This window comes from Oncorhynchus kisutch, linkage group LG4 (genome assembly GCF_002021735.2).
Source record: "Oncorhynchus kisutch isolate 150728-3 linkage group LG4, Okis_V2, whole genome shotgun sequence".
NCBI lineage: Eukaryota > Metazoa > Chordata > Actinopteri > Salmoniformes > Salmonidae > Oncorhynchus > Oncorhynchus kisutch.
The window spans coordinates 926,085-946,171 of NC_034177.2; the positions used below are offsets into that span (position 1 = coordinate 926,085).

At 45.1% G+C, this 20,087-nt stretch overlaps 1 protein-coding gene across 4 annotated transcripts in view; it reads left to right on the forward strand.

The window, feature by feature from the left end:
• Window positions 1-924: 924 nt before the first annotated feature.
• The window catches only part of tbc1d23 (TBC1 domain family, member 23), a 76,508-nt gene continuing 57,345 nt past the window's right edge, over window positions 925-20,087 (forward strand). For all 4 annotated transcript variants that reach the window (XM_031822252.1, XM_031822249.1, XM_031822251.1 and 1 more), the window contains exon 1: window positions 925-1,022. In XM_031822252.1, coding sequence (XP_031678112.1) covers window positions 985-1,022 — 38 coding nt within the window. In that variant the 5' untranslated portion in view covers window positions 925-984. The remainder of the gene's footprint in view (window positions 1,023-20,087) is intronic.

Below are 20,087 nucleotides of genomic sequence, written 5' to 3' on the forward strand. Positions count from 1 at the left end.
AATGGGGATCCATAATAAACCCCAGGAAGAGTAGCTGCTGCCTTGGCAGGAACTAATGGGGATCCTTATAAAACACCAAATACACATGGTGTGCACCATCCAACGAAATGCTCACTTGCAGGTTCCTTCTTGACAATGCAACAACCATACGAAATAATACAATATGTAATATGAACATAAAGTAAATGGCTCAGTAGAATATAAGTAACATTTTAGCATAATTATAATACAGAAAGGCACACTTTATAATTACATATGTACAAGTGTTTTGGGGTAGGGGTGTTGCGGGAAAAGTGTTTAGACTGTCAGAATTGCATGTGTCTGTCTACGTGTCTTTCTGCCTGTTTCTGTGTGTTTGTGACCAAATGACCAGTTATGTTTTATATTTTCTCCGAGAGAATGTCCAAGAGAGGCAAAACTAACTGTGTTGTTATAAAAGGCTCATAATTGAATTAATAGTAATTTTAGAGAGAAAGGGAGGCAACAAGTGGCCTTCTCACCCTTCGCCACACAATGAGGGAATTCGATTAAGCTGAACTGTGGTGTACCGGGCTATGGCGTGAATCATCAGAAGCGGTGAGGGAGGAGCGCTTTCCAAATCGTACAGTGCGCTGCTGGGTCATGTTATCAAAAACGCAGCATGATGCATCGCTCAGAAACATACATATATTTTCATTAAAATATAGTTTTGTTTTCATTGTCTGATAAAGGTAGATAAAGCATGCTTATCACTTATTACGTTTACATGTGAAAACACAGAATCCTACTCATTACTCTACATACTTAACCTACATCACTTTTGTTTTGAGGCGACTTCGTTGCCTGCCAAAATGGGACCCTGGCTCATTGCCCGGAGGCAGCCCGGTTCCAAAACGAACGCGACCAACGCTAACCAAGTTCACCCTGGGAAGGTCCTGGTCATTAATCGAATCCTCTCCATGCTCTTCTGGACGGCAATTTTGACGTTGACGTCACAACACAGCAATGGCGGATGCAGTGGAGGAAGTTCTTGAAGGCAGCTGGTAAGATTAAATATAATTATCACTGTTGTCAGAGATACTTATGACATCAGTTGAATCAGTATTTTCATCATATAAAACAATATTTGTTAGCTACGTTACATCTGGGAAAAGTAGGTTGCCGTTCTGGGGTGATGATGGTTTTGGACTGTATCGATTAGCTACTAGCCGGAGATCGAGCGATGCTCTCATCTGAAACAGCCCAGCTAACGTTTCGTTAGTCTAGGTAGGCTTTCACAAGAAAGTAGCTAGGCAATTCGATAACCATTGTTTGCAATACTAGCTAGCTACAACAACAACTAGTGTTGTCATTCCTGAGCGACACTGCTGGTATTGTTTAGGATTTTGATGTGTAAATATTGCTAACGTTAGCTAGCTAGCTGTAGACTCGAGAGGTTGTGGCTTAATTATATATTTTTCTATTGTCAACAGTAGCCACTCATCCCCTATCATCAAAGTTGTCCTAATGGCTGTGAAGTGAGGTTCTGGCTGCCACAGTATCTGTGCGTTATGCCGCGTTCAAAACAACTGGGAACTCAGAAATCTCCGATTTTAGTGCGTTTAAAACAACTGGGAACTCGGGGAAAAAATACCTCCGACTGAGAATTTGTTTCGAACGTGACGTCAGAAACTCGGGCATCTTTATAGAGCTAAGACATTCCAACCTGAAAATCACCGACGTCATGATTTGACCTCTGTTATTTCCGAGTTTCTAGTTGTCTTGAAAGCAGCTAGAGATGTCGGCGTTGAATGTGTATGACGTGTCTGGTCTCTGACGCGCGAAGTTCCGATTCAAACTCCCATTACACCGCTCTGCTGGAGTTTTGCTGAGCAACTATCTTCATTTACTCCCATTACGGCTGGTATGTACTTCCAAACAAGGTATACATTTTGGGCTTCCAAGTGGCGCAGTCTAAGGCACTGCATCTCAGTGCAAGAGGCGTCACTACAGTCCCTGGTTCGAATCCAGGCTGTACCACATCCGGCCGTGTTTGAGAGTCTTATTGGGTGGCACGCAATTGGCCCAGCGTCGTCCGGGTTTGGCCGGGGTAGGCCATCATTGTAAATAAGAATTGTTCTTAACTGACTGTTGAAGACTTCTGACCTGTGTGGCAGTAATGAGTGAAGTCTGGCAGCAATTGGAGGTGCAAAATAGGTTGTGTTTTTTTTGGTTACTTTATACCTTTTTTTGGAAGTACATACCCGCCGTAATGGGCACTAAATTAAGATAGTTGCTCAGTGATACTCTATATTTGGTGAATAACGACTCTATTTCTACATTATAATGCATGCAGAGCTGTCCAATTGATTTTGAATTGAAGCTTCCTCTGCGTTGCGCCACGTTCAAAACAACTGTGAACTCGGAAAAAAACAAGCCCGACTGGGGAAAAAAATCTAACTCAGTCCTCTTTCTAGAGCTCTGAATTCCTGACCTGAAGATCACTGATGTCATGATTTGTCCTCATATTTTTCAGAGTTCCCAAATGTTCTGAATGCGGCATTAGAGACCAGACATGTCATACTCATCGTCGACATCTCTAACATGCTGACCACACCGCTCGCGTCGTAAAATACATTTACCCATGCATGTCATTCAATCATTGCGTCCACACTGCTTGTGCACGTCTGCGTAGCCAGGCGCTAAAATAGAACTTGGTTCTAATTGTGACGCTTGATGCGCTGAAAGTCCCGCCTCTCCCATCTCCTCATTGGTTTTGAGGAGCATATACCCACGTGGGTGATTGAAAGATTAACTGAGGTTCACACTCCAGGTCAGGTGGTGGGGGTGATGCACCTTAAAGTCGGTTGTCAACCGCCATATAAGTCCAAAGAAGAAGAAGAAGAAGGAGGAGAGATTACTAGAAAATAACTTGAGGATTAATTGTCAGAGTAGAGGACCTTGTGCATTTCAGGTGAAATAACAACCCAATGTTTATATCCCAAGACAAATTAGCTAGCAACAGCAAACTAGCTAGCTAAATGTCCATGAATGTTTAATGTGTTTCAACCTATCCCAAAATTAATATAGTTGGTTTTGATATTTCAACCTGTGTGTCCTGATCGCGTCTGGTGTGGGTGGACAAAATGTTTTTATTTCACCTTTATTTAACCAGGTAGGCTAGTTGAGAACACCTTTATTTAACCAGGTAGGCTAGTTGAGAACACCTTTATTTAACCAGGTAGGCTAGTTTAGAACAAGTTCTCATTTGCAACTGCGACCTGGCCAAGATAAAGCATAGCAGTGTGAACAGACAACACAGAGTTACACATGGAGTAAACAATTAACAAGTCAATAACACAGTATACATTTTTTTTTTAAGAGTCTATATACATTCTATGCAAAAGGCATGAGGAGGTAGGCATGCGGTTTGGTCACATGTAACGCACAGATACTGGGGAGTGTTTTATGCCTGTGGAGCTGTTCCTGATCCAGCTAAACATCAGTCAAATCACATTTTTATGCAGGGCGATATGGATAAAATATAATTTCATGATATTTTTGACAGGTACGACAGTATTTTATGTATTTGAATAATGTTCTAGGTATAATGTTCTAGGTATAATGTTCTAGGTATAATGTTCTAGGTATAATGTTCTAGGTATAATGTTCTAGGTATAATGTTCTAGGTATAATGTTCTAGGTATAATGTATAATGTTCTAGGTATAATGTTCTAGGTATAATGTTCTAGGTATGCTTTCTGAGTATCTCATTTCCCCAGGCAGGATCACACATCAATTATAGTGATTTCAATGGGCCTTTCTCCATTTATACTGTTCAATCCAACTCAAAGCAAAAATTATTTTCTGCATTTTCATACATTTCTGCATTTCCTGCACTTATCATTTTCACATTGTACCACGCAGCATGGTATGAGCAAAACATCTAGGACTAGTTAATTGTTGGAATCGTGGAAATATAGTGATTATAATTCTATACTTGGAATGTAATGGGAGAAGCACCTTGAGGTCATTGTTGTTTGACAACGAATGAATAAGCCAGTGAGATATTTTTTTACGGTAGGAACCAAAGTGTTGGTCTGTGTTTCCAGGTGACCCTAATTATGTGACATTACATGATTTCTTATGTCATATAGATAACTATCTAACCAACATATTCATGCTTACCTATTCCTCTCTGATAAGCATTTTTGTACAACAGTATCTTATCTAGGCCTGCACTGGTACCAGGCCGTATTAGCTAACTAGCTACGTATATTTAGCAAGCTAGCTTGCCAGCTAACTAGCGATTAGCATTAACACAATTTATTTTTCCCAACACCTTGCTAAGAAAATAAACTATATGACAGTAGTTTGGAGACAGTAAGATACTCAAACTAAGTGTGATTCTAGAAGGCTTGTGGAAAGCAGCAGGTCACCGACATTGTTGCATCCATCTGACCATGCGGAGTGAACGGCAAGAAAGTGCTGGTGACTCTGTGGTCGAGTACCTGCTCTCTCCTTGAGTGATGCAGGGCTTGGTGTGGTTAGCAGTAGGAGAGGGGGAGAAATGACTCAAGTAGCAAACGGCAGTAAACTATAAAAACTCACTGCGCTGGAGTTGCATAGGACATTTAACAAACCAAACATTAAAATACAGTTATAGAAGGTAAAGTAAAAACTGAAACCAGTTCTTGAATCAATACCGGTATATATTAAAATATGGTGTACTGCTCAGCCCTTATCCAATGGCCTTCATCAGCTTGGTCAGGAATCAGGATAGTGTAAAGACAGTCTGCTAAATGTGTTCCTCTTGTCAATATAGTAAAGTGAAGGACATTCCAACAGGCTCTGTATATGTGTCAATCAGCGTACTCTAGGCAAATGATGCCATTCATTTTCCCCATTGATAGATGCTAACTACCTTGAGCGCCTATTGATGAAGGTATCTTCTCCCCAGGGGACTTTAGTTAAGAGCCTGACACTCAGTCTGTATGTGAACATGCATTTCTTACGGTACGGTTTTGGAAACATCGTTAGCAAAACAAATAGTAGCCTCGAGCACTCTCTAGGGTAGCACCATGGTGTAGCCGGAGGACAGCTATTTTCCATCCTCCTCTGAAACGGGGAAAGAAACACTTGTTCTAATGATTACGCCCCAGATCAGCTAGATGCAGGTAAGAGTGTGCAAGGTGGTATTGAATGTGTCTCTGTCTGTCACCTTGATTACTCCAACTTGTCTCTGGACCTGTGCTGTGTTATAAACTTTAATTCGTAGGCTAGGTTGTAGCAACCCCAACATTGGTATAGGGCAAATTTAGAGTATCATGTAGTAGCCTAAACTGATCACTGATGTATTGAACTGTTACTTTGAGCTAAATACCCCTGCACATGTACTGGTACCCTGTGTGTATATAGCCATGTTATTACCCCATACCCCTGCACACCGACTCGGTACTGGTAGCCATGTTATTACCCCTGTACATCGACTTGGTACTGGTAGCCATATTATTACCCCATACCCCTGTACATTGACTCGTACTGGTAGCCATGTTATTACCCCTGTACATCGACTTGGTACTGGTAGCCATGTTATTACCCCATACCCCTGTACATTGACTCGTACTGGTAGCCATGTTATTACCATGTACATCGACTCGGTACTGGTAGCCATGTTATTACCCCTGTACATTGACTTGGTACTGGTAGTTACCCCTGTACATTGACTTGGTACTGGTAGCCATGTTATTACCCCTGTACATTGACTTGGTACTGGTAGCCATGTTATTACCCCTGTACATTGACTTGGTACTGGTAGCCATGTTATTACCCCTGTACATTGACTTGGTACAAGTAGCCATGTTATTACCCCTGTACATTGACTTGGTACTGGTAGCCATGTTATTACCCCTGTACATTGACTTGGTACTGGTAGCCATGTTATTACCCCTGTACATCGACTTGGTACTGGTAGCCATGTTATTACCCCTGTACATTGACTTGGTACTGGTAGCCATGTTATTACCCCTGTACATTGACTTGGTACTGGTAGCCATGTTATTACCCCTGTACATCGACTTGGTACTGGTAGCCATGTTATTACCCCTGTACATTGACTTGGTACTGGTAGCCATGTTATTACCCCTGTACATGGACTTGGTACTGGTAGCCATGTTATTACCCCTGTACATGGACTTGGTACTGGTAGCCATGTTATTACCCCTGTACATGGACTTGGTACTGGTAGCCATGTTATTACCCCTGTACATGGACTCGGTACTGGTAGCCGTGTATATAGCCCTGTACATGGACTCGGTACTGGTAGCCGTGTATATAGCCCTGTGCATGGACTCGGTACTGGTAGCCGTGTATATAGCCCTGTGCATGGACTCGGTACTGGTAGCCGTGTTATTAGCCCTGTACATGGACTCGGTACTGGTAGCCGTGTATATAGCCCTGTACATGGACTCGGTACTGGTAGCCGTGTATATAGCCCTGTGCATGGACTCGGTACTGGTAGCCGTGTATATAGCCCTGTGCATGGACTCGGTACTGGTAGCCGTGTATATAGCCCTGTGCATGGACTCGGTACTGGTAGCCGTGTATATAGCCCTGTACATGGACTCGGTACTGGTAGCCGTGTATATACCCCTGTGCATGGACTCGGTACTGTTAGCCGTGTTATTAGCCCTGTACATGGACTCGGTACTGGTAGCCGTGTATATAGCCCTGTACATGGACTCGGTACTGGTAGCCGTGTATATAGCCCTGTACATGGACTCGGTACTGGTAGCCGTGTATATAGCCCTGTGCATGGACTCGGTACTGGTAGCCGTGTATATAGCCCTGTACATGGACTCGGTACTGGTAGCCGTGTATATAGCCCTGTGCATGGACTCGGTACTGGTAGCCGTGTATATAGCCCTGTGCATGGACTCGGTACTGGTAGCCGTGTATATAGCCCTGTGCATGGACTCGGTACTGGTAGCCGTGTATATAGCCCTGTGCATGGACTCGGTACTGGTAGCCGTGTATATAGCCCTGTGCATGGACTCGGTACTGGTAGCCGTGTATATAGCCCTGTACATGGACTCGGTACTGGTAGCCGTGTATATAGCCCTGTGCATGGACTCGGTACTGGTAGCCGTGTATATAGCCCTGTACATGGACTCGGTACTGGTAGCCGTGTATATAGCCCTGTGCATGGACTCGGTACTGGTAGCCGTGTATATAGCCCTGTACATGGACTCGGTACTGGTAGCCGTGTATATAGCCCTGTGCATGGACTCGGTACTGGTAGCCGTGTATATAGCCCTGTGCATGGACTCGGTACTGGTAGCCGTGTATATAGCCCTGTGCATGGACTCGGTACTGGTAGCCGTGTTATTACCCCATACCCCTGTGCATGGACTCGGTACTGGTAGCCGTGTATATAGCCCTGTGCATGGACTCGGTACTGGTAGCCGTGTTATTACCCCATACCCCTGTGCATGGACTCGGTACTGGTAGCCGTGTATATAGCCCTGTGCATGGACTCGGTACTGGTAGCCGTGTATATAGCCCTGTACATGGACTCGGTACTGGTAGCCGTGTATATAGCCCTGTCCATGTTATTAGCCATGTTATCGGTACTGGTAGCCATGTTATTAGCCATGTTATCGGTACTGGTAGCCATGTTATTAGCCATGTTATCGGTACTGGTAGCCATGTTATTAGCCATGTTATCGGTACTGGTAGCCATGTTATTAGCCATGTTATCGGTACTGGTAGCCATGTTATTAGCCCTGTTATCGGTACTGGTAGCCGTGTATATAGCCCTGTTATCGGTACTGGTAGCCATGTATATAGCCCTGTTATCGGTACTGGTAGCCATGTATATAGCCCTGTGCATGGACTCGGTACTGGTAGCCGTGTATATACCCCTGTATATAGCCCTGTACATGGACTCGGTACTGGTAGCCAAGTATATAGCCATGTATATAGCCATGTATATAGCCATGTATATAGCCAAGTATATAGCCATGTATATAGCCATGTATATAGCCATGTATATAGCCATGTATATAGCCCTGTATATAGCCCTGTATATAGCCATGTATATAGCCATGTATATAGCCATGTATATAGCCATGTATATAGCCCTGTATATAGCCATGTATATAGCCATGTATATAGCCCTGTATATAGCCCTGTATATAGCCATGTATATAGCCCTGTATATAGCCCTGTATATAGCCGTGTATATAGCCGTGTATATAGCCGTGTATATAGCCCTGTATATAGCCCTGTATATAGCCCTGTATATAGCCCTGTATATAGCCGTGTATATAGCCCTGTATATAGCCGTGTATATAGCCGTGTATATAGCCCTGTATATAGCCGTGTATATAGCCGTGTATATAGCCGTGTATATAGCCCTGTATATAGCCGTGTATATAGCCCTGTATATAGCCATGTATATAGCCATGTATATAGCCCTGTATATAGCCGTGTATATAGCCCTGTATATAGCCCTGTATATAGCCGTGTATATAGCCCTGTATATAGCCGTGTATATAGCCCTGTATATAGCCGTGTATATAGCCGTGTATATAGCCCTGTATATAGCCATGTATATAGCCGTGTATATAGCCCTGTATATAGCCGTGTATATAGCCCTGTATATAGCCGTGTATATAGCCGTGTATATAGCCCTGTATATAGCCCTGTATATAGCCATGTATATAGCCATGTATATAGCCGTGTATATAGCCCTAGGCCAAGTTATCGGTACTGGTAGCCGTGTATATAGCCCTGTTATCGGTACTGGTAGCCGTGTATATAGCCGTGTATATAGCCCTGTATATAGCCGTGTATATAGCCCTGTATATAGCCCTGTATATAGCCCTGTATATAGCCCTGTATATAGCCCTGTATATAGCCCTGTATATAGCCTGGTAGCCATGTATATAGCCTGGTAGCCCTGTATATAGCCTGGTAGCCGTGTATATAGCCCTGGGCCAAGTTATCGTTACTCATTGTGGATGATTATTGCTTTTATTATTACACGCTTGACTTTTTCTATAATTTTTCTATTTTGCATCTCTGCATTGTTGGGAAGGGCCCTAAGTCAGCTTTTCTCTGTTAGTCTTACACCTGTGAAATCATTTTTGATATAAGATTAAAGGGCTTCATGTTTCTAGAATCTTATCACATTTGAGAATTCATTCACGTTTAGATGGAGAATTGGTCTGTTTTGTCTTCCAGAGCCAGTCTACCTCTGAAAAGAACATATAAGGTCCTTGGACCTTAGGAAGTAACAGTAGACTCCTTAAGAGAACTTCTGGGGCTACCTTTCACATAGAATGAGCCCTGGTTAATCCATTCATTTCAGTATCCTTCCTTCTGGTCATTATTTATATGGTTACAAAGACACTGTTCATGAGCAGGGAGAACAGAGACACCGTCTATCCGGCAGGAAATCACTGCTAATATGGAAGGGTTGTGTTTGTTGCAACAGGGAGGGAATCACGAGGACTGGTTGTGTCTGTTGCAACAGGGAGGGAATCACGAGGACTGGTTGTGTCTGTTGTAACAGGTAGGGAATCACGAGGACTGGTTGTGTCTGTTGCAACAGGGAGGGAATCACGAGGACTGGTTGTGTCTGTTGCAACAGGGAGGGAATCACGAGGACTGGTTGTGTCTGTTGCAACAGGGAGGGAATCACGAGGACTGGTTGTGTCTGTTGCAACAGGGAGGGAATCACGAGGACTGGTTGTGTCTGTTGCAACAGGGAGGGAATCACGAGGACTGGTTGTGTCTGTTGTAACAGGTAGGGAATCACGAGGACTGGTTGTGTCTGTTGTAACAGGGAGGGAATCACGAGGACTGGTTGTGTCTTATAACTTGGAGGGAATCATGCTAATAAGGACGGGTTGTGTCTGTTGTAACTTGGAGGGAATCATGCTAATAAGGATGGGTTGTGTCTGTTGTAACAGGGAGGGAATCATGCTAATAAGGGTGGGTTGTGTCTGTTGTAACAGGGAGGGAATCATGCTAATAAGGACGGGTTGTGTCTGTTGTAACAGGGAGGGAATCATGCTAATAAGGATGGGTTGTGTCTGTTGTAACTTGGAGGGAATCATGCTAATAAGGATGGGTTGTGTCTGTTGTAACAGGGAGGGAATCATGCTAATAAGGACGGGTTGTGTCTGTTGTAACAGGGAGGGAATCATGCTAATAAGGATGGGTTGTGTCTGTTGTAACTTGGAGGGAATCATGCTAATAAGGACGGGTTGTGTCTGTTGTAACTTGGAGGGAATCATGCTAATAAGGATGGGTTGTGTCTAGGGATGTAAAGATTCACAAATCGGTCAATTGAAATAAATAAATTAGGCCCTAATCTATGGATTTCACATGACTGGGCAGGGGCACACCCCCAGAAATACTCCTCACCACTCCCCTCCCCACTGCTAATTTATTATAATAGTGAAGACATCAAAACTATGATATTAACACCTATGGAATCATGTAGTAACCAAAAAAGTGAGATATTTCAAATAGCCACCCTTTGCCTTGATGACAGCTTTGCACTCTTGACATTCTCTCAACTAGCTTCATGAGGTAGTCACCTGGAATGCATTTCAATTAACAGGTGTGCCTTCTTCAAAGTTAATTTGTGGAATTTCTTTCCTTAATGTCAATCAGCCGGCTTTAAACTTCTTCACAACAGTATCTCGGACCTGCCTGGTATGTTCCTTGTTCTTCATGATGCTCTCTGCGCTTTTAACGGACCTCTGAGACTATCACAGTGCAGGTGCATTTATACGGAGACTTGATTACACACAGGTGGATTGTATTTATCATCATTAGTCATTTAGGTCAACATTGGATCATTCAGAGATCCTCACTGAACTTCTGGAGAGAGTTTGCTGCACTGAAAGTAAAGGGGCTGAATAATTTTGCACGCCCAATTTTTCAGTTTTTGATTTGTTAAAAAAGTTTGAAATATCCAATAAATGTCGTTCCACTTCATGATTGTGTCCCACTTATTGTTGATTCTTCACAAAAAAATACAGTTTTATATCTTTATGTTTGAAGCCTGAAATGTGGCAAAGTTCAAGGGGGCCGAATACTTTAGCAAGGCACTGTATGGTGTTCTTTGGATGCAACTCAGCATTCTTGGCACTGTATGGTGTTCTTTGGATGCAACTCAGCATTCTTTGTCCTCCAAACATGACGAGTTGAGTTTTTACCAAAATGTTATATTTTGGTTTCATCTGACCATATGACATTCTCCCAATCTTCTTCTGGATCATCCAAATGCTCTCTAGCAAACTTCAGACGGGCCTGGACATGTACTGGCTTAAGCAGGGGGACACGTCAGGCACTGCAGGATTTGAGTCCCTGGCAGCGTAGTGTGTTACTGATGGTAGGCTTTGTTACTTTGGTCCCAGCTCTCTGCAGGTCATTCACTGTGGTTCTGGGATTTTTTGCTCACCGTTCTTGTGATCATTTTGACCCCACCGGGTGAGATCTTGCGTGGAGCCCCAGATCGAGGGGGATTATCAGTGGTCTTGTATGTCTTCCATGTCCTAATAATTGCTCCCACAGTTGATTTCTTCAAACCAAGCTGCTTACCTATTGCAGATTCAGTTTTCCCAGCCTGGTGCAGGTCTACAATTTTGTTTCTGGTGTCCTTTGACAGCTCTTTGGTCTTGGCCATAGTGGAGTTTGGAGTGTGACTGTTTGAGGTTGTGGACAGGTGTCTTTTATAAAAATGGTCAAAGACTCCAGCCACCCTACTCATGGACTGTTCTCTCTGCTACCGCACGGCAAGATGTACTGTCAAGTCTAGGTCCAAGAGGCTTCTAAACAGCTTCTACCCCCAGCCATAAGACTCCTGAACATCTAATCAAATGGCTAACCAGAGACTATTGTACATTGCGCCCCCCCCCCCCCCCCCCCCCCCCTGCTACTCTCTTTTACTGCCCAAGTCACTTTGTACCTCTACTCTATGTTATTATCTATGCACCAGTCACTTAGTAACTAAATCCTGATGTGCTACATTGCTTGACTAACGGTACCCCCAACACATTGACTCTGTACCGTAACATCCTGTATATAGCCTCCACATTGACTCTGTACCGTACCCCTGCATATAGCCTCCACATTGACTCTGTACCGTAACACCCTGTATATAGCCTCCACATTGACTCTGTACCGTAAACCCTGTTATAGCCTCCACATTGACTCTGTACCGTAATACCCTTTATAAGCCTCCACATTGACTCTGTACCGTAACACCCTGTATATAGCCTCCACATTGACTCTGTACCGTAACACCCTGTATATAGCCTCCACATTGACTCTGTACCGTAACACCCTGTATATAGCCTCCACATTGACTCTGTACCGTAATACCCTGTATATAGCCTCCACATTGACTCTGTACCGTAACACCTGTATATAGCCTCCACATTGACTCTGTACCGTAACACCCTGTATATAGCCTCCACATTGACTCTGTACCGTATACCCTGTATATAGCCTCCACATTGACTCTGTACCGTAACACCCTGTATATAGCCTCCACATTGACTCTGTACCGTAACACCCTGTATATAGCCTCCACATTGACTCTGTACCGTAACACCCTGTATATAGCCTCCACATTGACTCTGTACCGTAACACCCTGTATATAGCCTCCACATTGACTCTGTACCGTAACACCCTGTATATAGCCTCCACATTGACTCTGTACCGTAACACCCTGTATATAGCCTCCACATTGACTCTGTACCGTAACACCCTGTATATAGCCTCCACATTGACTCTGTACCGTAATACCCTGTATATAGCCTCCACATTGACTCTGTACCGTAACCCCTGTATATAGCCTCCACATTGACTCTGTACCGTAATACCCTGTATATAGCCTCCCACATTGACTCTGTACCGTCAATACCCTGTAATATAGCCTCCACATTGCACTCTGTACCGTAACACCTGTATATAGCCTCCACATTGACTCTGTACCGTAAACACTGTATATAGCCTCCACATTGATCCTCTGTACCGTAACACCCTTGTATATAGGCCTCCACCATTGGACTCTGGTACCGTAATAACCCTGTATATAGCCTCCACATTGACTCTGTACCGGTACCACCCTGTATATAGCCTCCACATTGGACTCCTGTACCGGTACCCCCTGTATATAGCCTCCACATTGACTCTGTACCAGTATACCGGCTGTATATAGCCTCCACATTGGATTCTGTACCGTAATACCTGTAATATAGCCTCCACATTGACTCTGTACCGTAACACCCTGTATATAGCCTCCACATTGACTCTGTACCGTAACACCCTGTATATAGCCTCCACATTGACTCTGTACCGTAATACCCTGTATATAGCCTCCACATTGACTCTGTACCGTAACACCCTGTATATAGCCTCCACATTGACTCTGTACCGTAATACCCTGTATATAGCCTCCACATTGACTCTGTACCGGTACCCCCTGTATATAGCCTCCACATTGACTCTGTACCGTAACACCCTGTATATAGCCTCCACATTGACTCTGTACCGTAATACCCTGTATATAGCCTCCACATTGACTCTGTACCGTAACCCCTGTATATAGCCTCCACATTGACTCTGTACCGTAATACCCTGTATATAGCCTCCACATTGACTCTGTACCGTAACCCCTGTATATAGCCTCCACATTGACTCTGTACCGTAACCCCTGTATATAGCCTCCACATTGACTCTGTACCGTAACACCCTGTATATAGCCTCCACATTGACTCTGTACCGTAACACCCTGTATATAGCCTCCACATTGACTCTGTACCGTAACACCCTGTATATAGCCTCCACATTGACTCTGTACCGTAACACCCTGTATATAGCCTCCACATTGACTCTGTACCGTAACACCCTGTATATAGCCTCCACATTGACTCTGTACCGTAATACCCTGTATATAGCCTCCACATTGACTCTGTACCGTAACACCCTGTATATAGCCTCCACATTGACTCTGTACCGTAACACCCTGTATATAGCCTCCACATTGACTCTGTACCGTAACACCCTGTATATAGCCTCCACATTGACTCTGTACCGTAACACCCTGTATATAGCCTCCACATTGACTCTGTACCGTAACACCCTGTATATAGCCTCCACATTGACTCTGTACCGTAACCCCTGTATATAGCCTCCACATTGACTCTGTACCGTAACACCCTGTATATAGCCTCCACATTGACTCTGTACCGTAACACCCTGTATATAGCCTCCACATTGACTCTGTACCGTAACACCCTGTATATAGCCTCCACATTGACTCTGTACCGTAACCCCTGTATATAGCCTCCACATTGACTCTGTACCGTAACACCTGTATATAGCCTCCACATTGACTCTGTACCGTACACCCTGTATATAGCCTCCACATTGACTCTGTACCGTAACACCCTGTATATAGCCTCCACATTGACTCTGTACCGTACCCCCTGTATATAGCCTCCACATTGACTCTGTACCGTAACACCCTGTATATAGCCTCCACATTGACTCTGTACCGTAACACCCTGTATATAGCCTCCACATTGACTCTGTACCGGTACCCCCTGTATATAGCCTCCACATTGACTCTGTACCGGTACCCCCTGTATATAGCCTCCACATTGACTCTGTACCGTACACCCTGTATATAGCCTCCACATTGACTCTGTACCGTACCCCCTGTATATAGCCTCCACATTGACTCTGTACCGTAACACCCTGTATATAGCCTCCACATTGACTCTGTACCGGTACCCCCTGTATATAGCCTCCACATTGACTCTGTACCGTAACACCCTGTATATAGCCTCCACATTGACTCTGTACCGTAACACCCTGTATATAGCCTCCACATTGACTCTGTACCGGTACCCCCTGTATATAGCCTCCACATTGACTCTGTACCGGTACCCCCTGTATATAGCCTCCACATTGACTCTGTACCGTAACACCCTGTATATAGCCTCCACATTGACTCTGTACCGTAACACCCTGTATATAGCCTCCACATTGACTCTGTACCGTAACACCTGTATATAGCCTCCACATTGACTCTGTACCGTAACCCTGTATATAGCCTCCACATTGACTCTGTACCGTAACACCCTGTATATAGCCTCCACATTGACTCTGTACCGTAACACCCTGTATATAGCCTCCACATTGACTCTGTACCGTAACACCCTGTATATAGCCTCCACATTGACTCTGTACCGTAACACCCTGTATATAGCCTCCACATTGACTCTGTACCGTAACACCCTGTATATAGCCTCCACATTGACTCTGTACCGTAACACCCTGTATATAGCCTCCACATTGACTCTGTACCGTAATACCCTGTATATAGCCTCCACATTGACTCTGTACGGTACCCCCTGTATATAGCCTCCACATTGACTCTGTACCGTAATACCCTGTATATAGCCTCCACATTGACTCTGTACGGTACCCCCTGTATATAGCCTCCACATTGACTCTGTACCGTAACACCCTGTATATAGCCTCCACATTGACTCTGTACCGTAACACCCTGTATATAGCCTCCACATTGACTCTGTACCGTACCCCCTGTATATAGCCTCCACATTGACTCTGTACCGTAACACCCTGTATATAGCCTCCACATTGACTCTGTACCGTACCCCCTGTATATAGCCTCCACATTGACTCTGTACGGTACCCCTGTATATAGCCTCCACATTGACTCTGTACCGTAACACCCTGTATATAGCCTCCACATTGACTCTGTACCGTAACCCTGTATATAGCCTCCACATTGACTCTGTACCGTAACACCCTGTATATAGCCTCCACATTGACTCTGTACCGTAATACCCTGTATATAGCCTCCACATTGACTCTGTACCGTAACACCCTGTATATAGCCTCCACATTGACTCTGTACCGTAAACCCTGTATATAGCCTCCACATTGACTCTGTACCGTAACACCCTGTATATAGCCTCCACATTGACTCTGTACCGTACACCCTGTATATAGCCTCCACATTGACTCTGTACCGTAACACCCTGTATATAGCCTCCACATTGACTCTGTACCGTAACACCCTGTATATAGCCTCCACATTGACTCTGTACCGTAACCCCTGTATATAGCCTCCACATTGACTCTGTACCGGTACCCCCTGTATATAGCCTCCACATTGACTCTGTACCGGTAACCCCTGTATATAGCCTCCACATTGACTCTGTACCGGTAACCCCTGTATATAGCCTCCACATTGACTCTGTACCGGTACCCCCTGTATATAGCCTCCACATTGACTCTGTACCGGTACCCCCTGTATATAGCCTCCACATTGACTCTGTACGGTACCCCCTGTATATAGCCTCCACATTGACTCTGTACCGTACCCCTGTATATAGCCTCCACATTGACTCTGTACCGTACCCCCTGTATATAGCCTCCACATTGACTCTGTACCGGTAACCCCTGTATATAGCCTCCACATTGACTCTGTACCGTAACACCTGTATATAGCCTCCACATTGACTCTGTACCGTAACACCCTGTATATAGCCTCCACATTGACTCTGTACCGTACCCCCTGTATATAGCCTCCACATTGACTCTGTACCGGTACCCCCTGTATATAGCCTCCACATTGACTCTGTACCGGTACCCCCTGTATATAGCCTCCACATTGACTCTGTACCGGTACCCCTGTATATAGCCTCCACATTGACTCTGTACCGGTACCCCCTGTATATAGCCTCCACATTGACTCTGTACCGGTACCCCTGTATATAGCCTCCACATTGACTCTGTACCGGTACCCCCTGTATATAGCCTCCACATTGACTCTGTACCGTAACACCCTGTATATAGCCTCCACATTGACTCTGTACCGTAACACCCTGTATATAGCCTCCACATTGACTCTGTACCGGTACCCCCTGTATATAGCCTCCACATTGACTCTGTACCGGTACCCCCTGTATATAGCCTCCACATTGACTCTGTACCGGTACCCCTGTATATAGCCTCCACATTGACTCTGTACCGTACCCCCTGTATATAGCCTCCACATTGACTCTGTACCGGTACCCCCTGTATATAGCCTCCACATTGACTCTGTACCGGTACACCTGTATATAGCCTCCACATTGACTCTGTACCGGTACCCCTGTATATAGCCTCCACATTGACTCTGTACCGGTACCCCCTGTATATAGCCTCCACATTGACTCTGTACCGTAACACCCTGTATATAGCCTCCACATTGACTCTGTACCGGTAACCCTGTATATAGCCTCCACATTGACTCTGTACCGGTACCCTGTATATAGCCTCCACATTGACTCTGTACCGTAACACCCTGTATATAGCCTCCACATTGACTCTGTACCGGTACCCCCTGTATATAGCCTCCACATTGACTCTGTACCGTACCCCCTGTATATAGCCTCCACATTGACTCTGTACCGTAACACCCTGTATATAGCCTCCACATTGACTCTGTACCGGTACCCCCTGTATATAGCCTCCACATTGACTCTGTACCGGTACCCCTGTATATAGCCTCCACATTGACTCTGTACGGTACCCCCTGTATATAGCCTCCACATTGACTCTGTACCGTAACACCCTGTATATAGCCTCCACATTGACTCTGTACCGGTACCCCCTGTATATAGCCTCCACATTGACTCTGTACCGTACCCCTGTATATAGCCTCCACATTGACTCTGTACCGTACCCCCTGTATATAGCCTCCACATTGACTCTGTACCGTAACCCCTGTATATAGCCTCCACATTGACTCTGTACCGTAACCCTGTATATAGCCTCCACATTGACTCTGTACCGTAACACCCTGACTCTCCACATTGACTCTGTACCGTAACACCCTGTATATAGCCTCCACATTGACTCTGTACCGTAATACCCTGTATATAGCCTCCACATTGACTCTGTACCGTAACACCCTGTATATAGCCTCCACATTGACTCTGTACCGTAATACCTGTATATAGCCTCCACATTGACTCTGTACCGTAACCCCTGTATATAGCCTCCACATTGACTCTGTACGCACCCTGTATATAGCCTCCACATTGACTCTGTACCGTAATACCCTGTATATAGCCTCCACATTGACTCTGTACCGTAACACCCTGTATATAGCCTCCACATTGACTCTGTACGCGTAACACCTGTATATAGCCTCCACATTGACTCTGTACCGTAACCCCTGTATATAGCCTCCACATTGACTCTGTACCGTAACCCTGTATATAGCCTCCACATTGACTCTGTACCGTAACACCCTGTATATAGCCTCCACATTGACTCTGTACCGTAAACCCTGTATATAGCCCACATTGACTCTGTACCGTAACACCCTGTATATAGCCTCCACATTGACTCTGTACCGTAATACCCTGGATATAGCCTCCACATTGACTCTGTACCGTACCCCTGTATATAGCCTCCACATTGACTCTGTACCGTACCCACCCTGTATATAGCCTCCACATTGACTCTGTACCGGTAACCCCCTGTATATAGCCTCCACATTGACTCTGTACCGGTACCTACCCTGTATAGTCCACATTGACTCTGTACCGTAATACCCTGTATATAGCCTCCACATTGACTCTGTACCGTAACACCCTGTATATAGCCTCCACATTGACTCTGTACCGTAACTACCCTGTATATAGCCTCCACATTGACTTGTACCGGTACCCCCTGTATATAGCCTCCACATTGACTCTGTACCGGTACCCCCTGTATATAGCCTCCACATTGACTCTGTACCGGTACTACCCTGTATATAGCCTCCACATTGACTCTGTACCGGTACCCCCCTGTATATAGCCTCCACATTGACTCTGTACCGGTACCCCCTGTATATAGCCTCCACATTGACTCTGTACCGGTACCCCTGTATATAGCCTCCACATTGACTCTGTACCGGTACCCCCTGTATATAGCCTCCACATTGACTCTGTACCGGTACCCCCTGTATATAGCCTCCACATTGACTCTGTACCGGTACCCCCTGTATATAGCCTCCACATTGACTCTGTACGGTACCCCCTGTATATAGCCTCCACATTGACTCTGTACCGGTACCCCTGTATATAGCCTCCACATTGACTCTGTACTGGTACCCCTGTATATAGCCTCCACATTGACTCTGTACTGGTACCCCTGTATATAGCCTCCACATTGACTCTGTACCGGTACCCCCTGTATATAGCCTCCACATTGACTCTGTACCGGTACCCCCTGTATATAGCCTCCACATTGACTCTGTACCGGTACCCCTGTATATAGCCCTCCACATTTTGACTCTGTACTGGTACCCCCTGTATATCTAAGCCTTCCACATTGACTCTTGCTACTGGGTACCCCTGTATTAATAGCCTCCAACATTTGGACTCTGTACCGGTACCCCCCTGTATATAGCCCTCCACATTTGGACTCTGTACCGCGTACCCCCTGTATATAGCCTCCACATTGCACTCTGTACCGGTAACCCCCTGTATATAGCCTCCACATTATGACTCTGTACTGGTACCCCCTGTATATAGCCTCAACATTTGGACTCCTGTACCGGTACCCCCTGTATAATAGCCTCCACATGACTCTGCTACCGGTACCCCTGGTATATAGCCTCCACATTGACTCTGTACCGGTACCCCTGTATATAGCCTCCACATTGACTCTGTACTGGTACCCCATGTATATAGCCTCCACCATTGGACTCTGTACTGGTACCCTCTGTATTATAGCCTCCCACATTTGACTCTGTACCGGTACCCCCTGTATATAGCCCATTCCACATTTGACTCTGTACCGGTACCCCCTGTATATAGCCTCCACATGACTCTGTACCGGTACCCCCTGTATATAGCCTCCACATTGACTCTGTACTGGTACCCCCTGTATATAGCCTCCACATTGACTCTGTACTGGTACCCCTGTATATAGCCTCCACATTGACTCTTGTACCGGTACCCCCCTGTATATAGCCTCCCATTGACTCTGTACCGGTACCCCCTGTATATAGCCTCCACATTGACTCGTA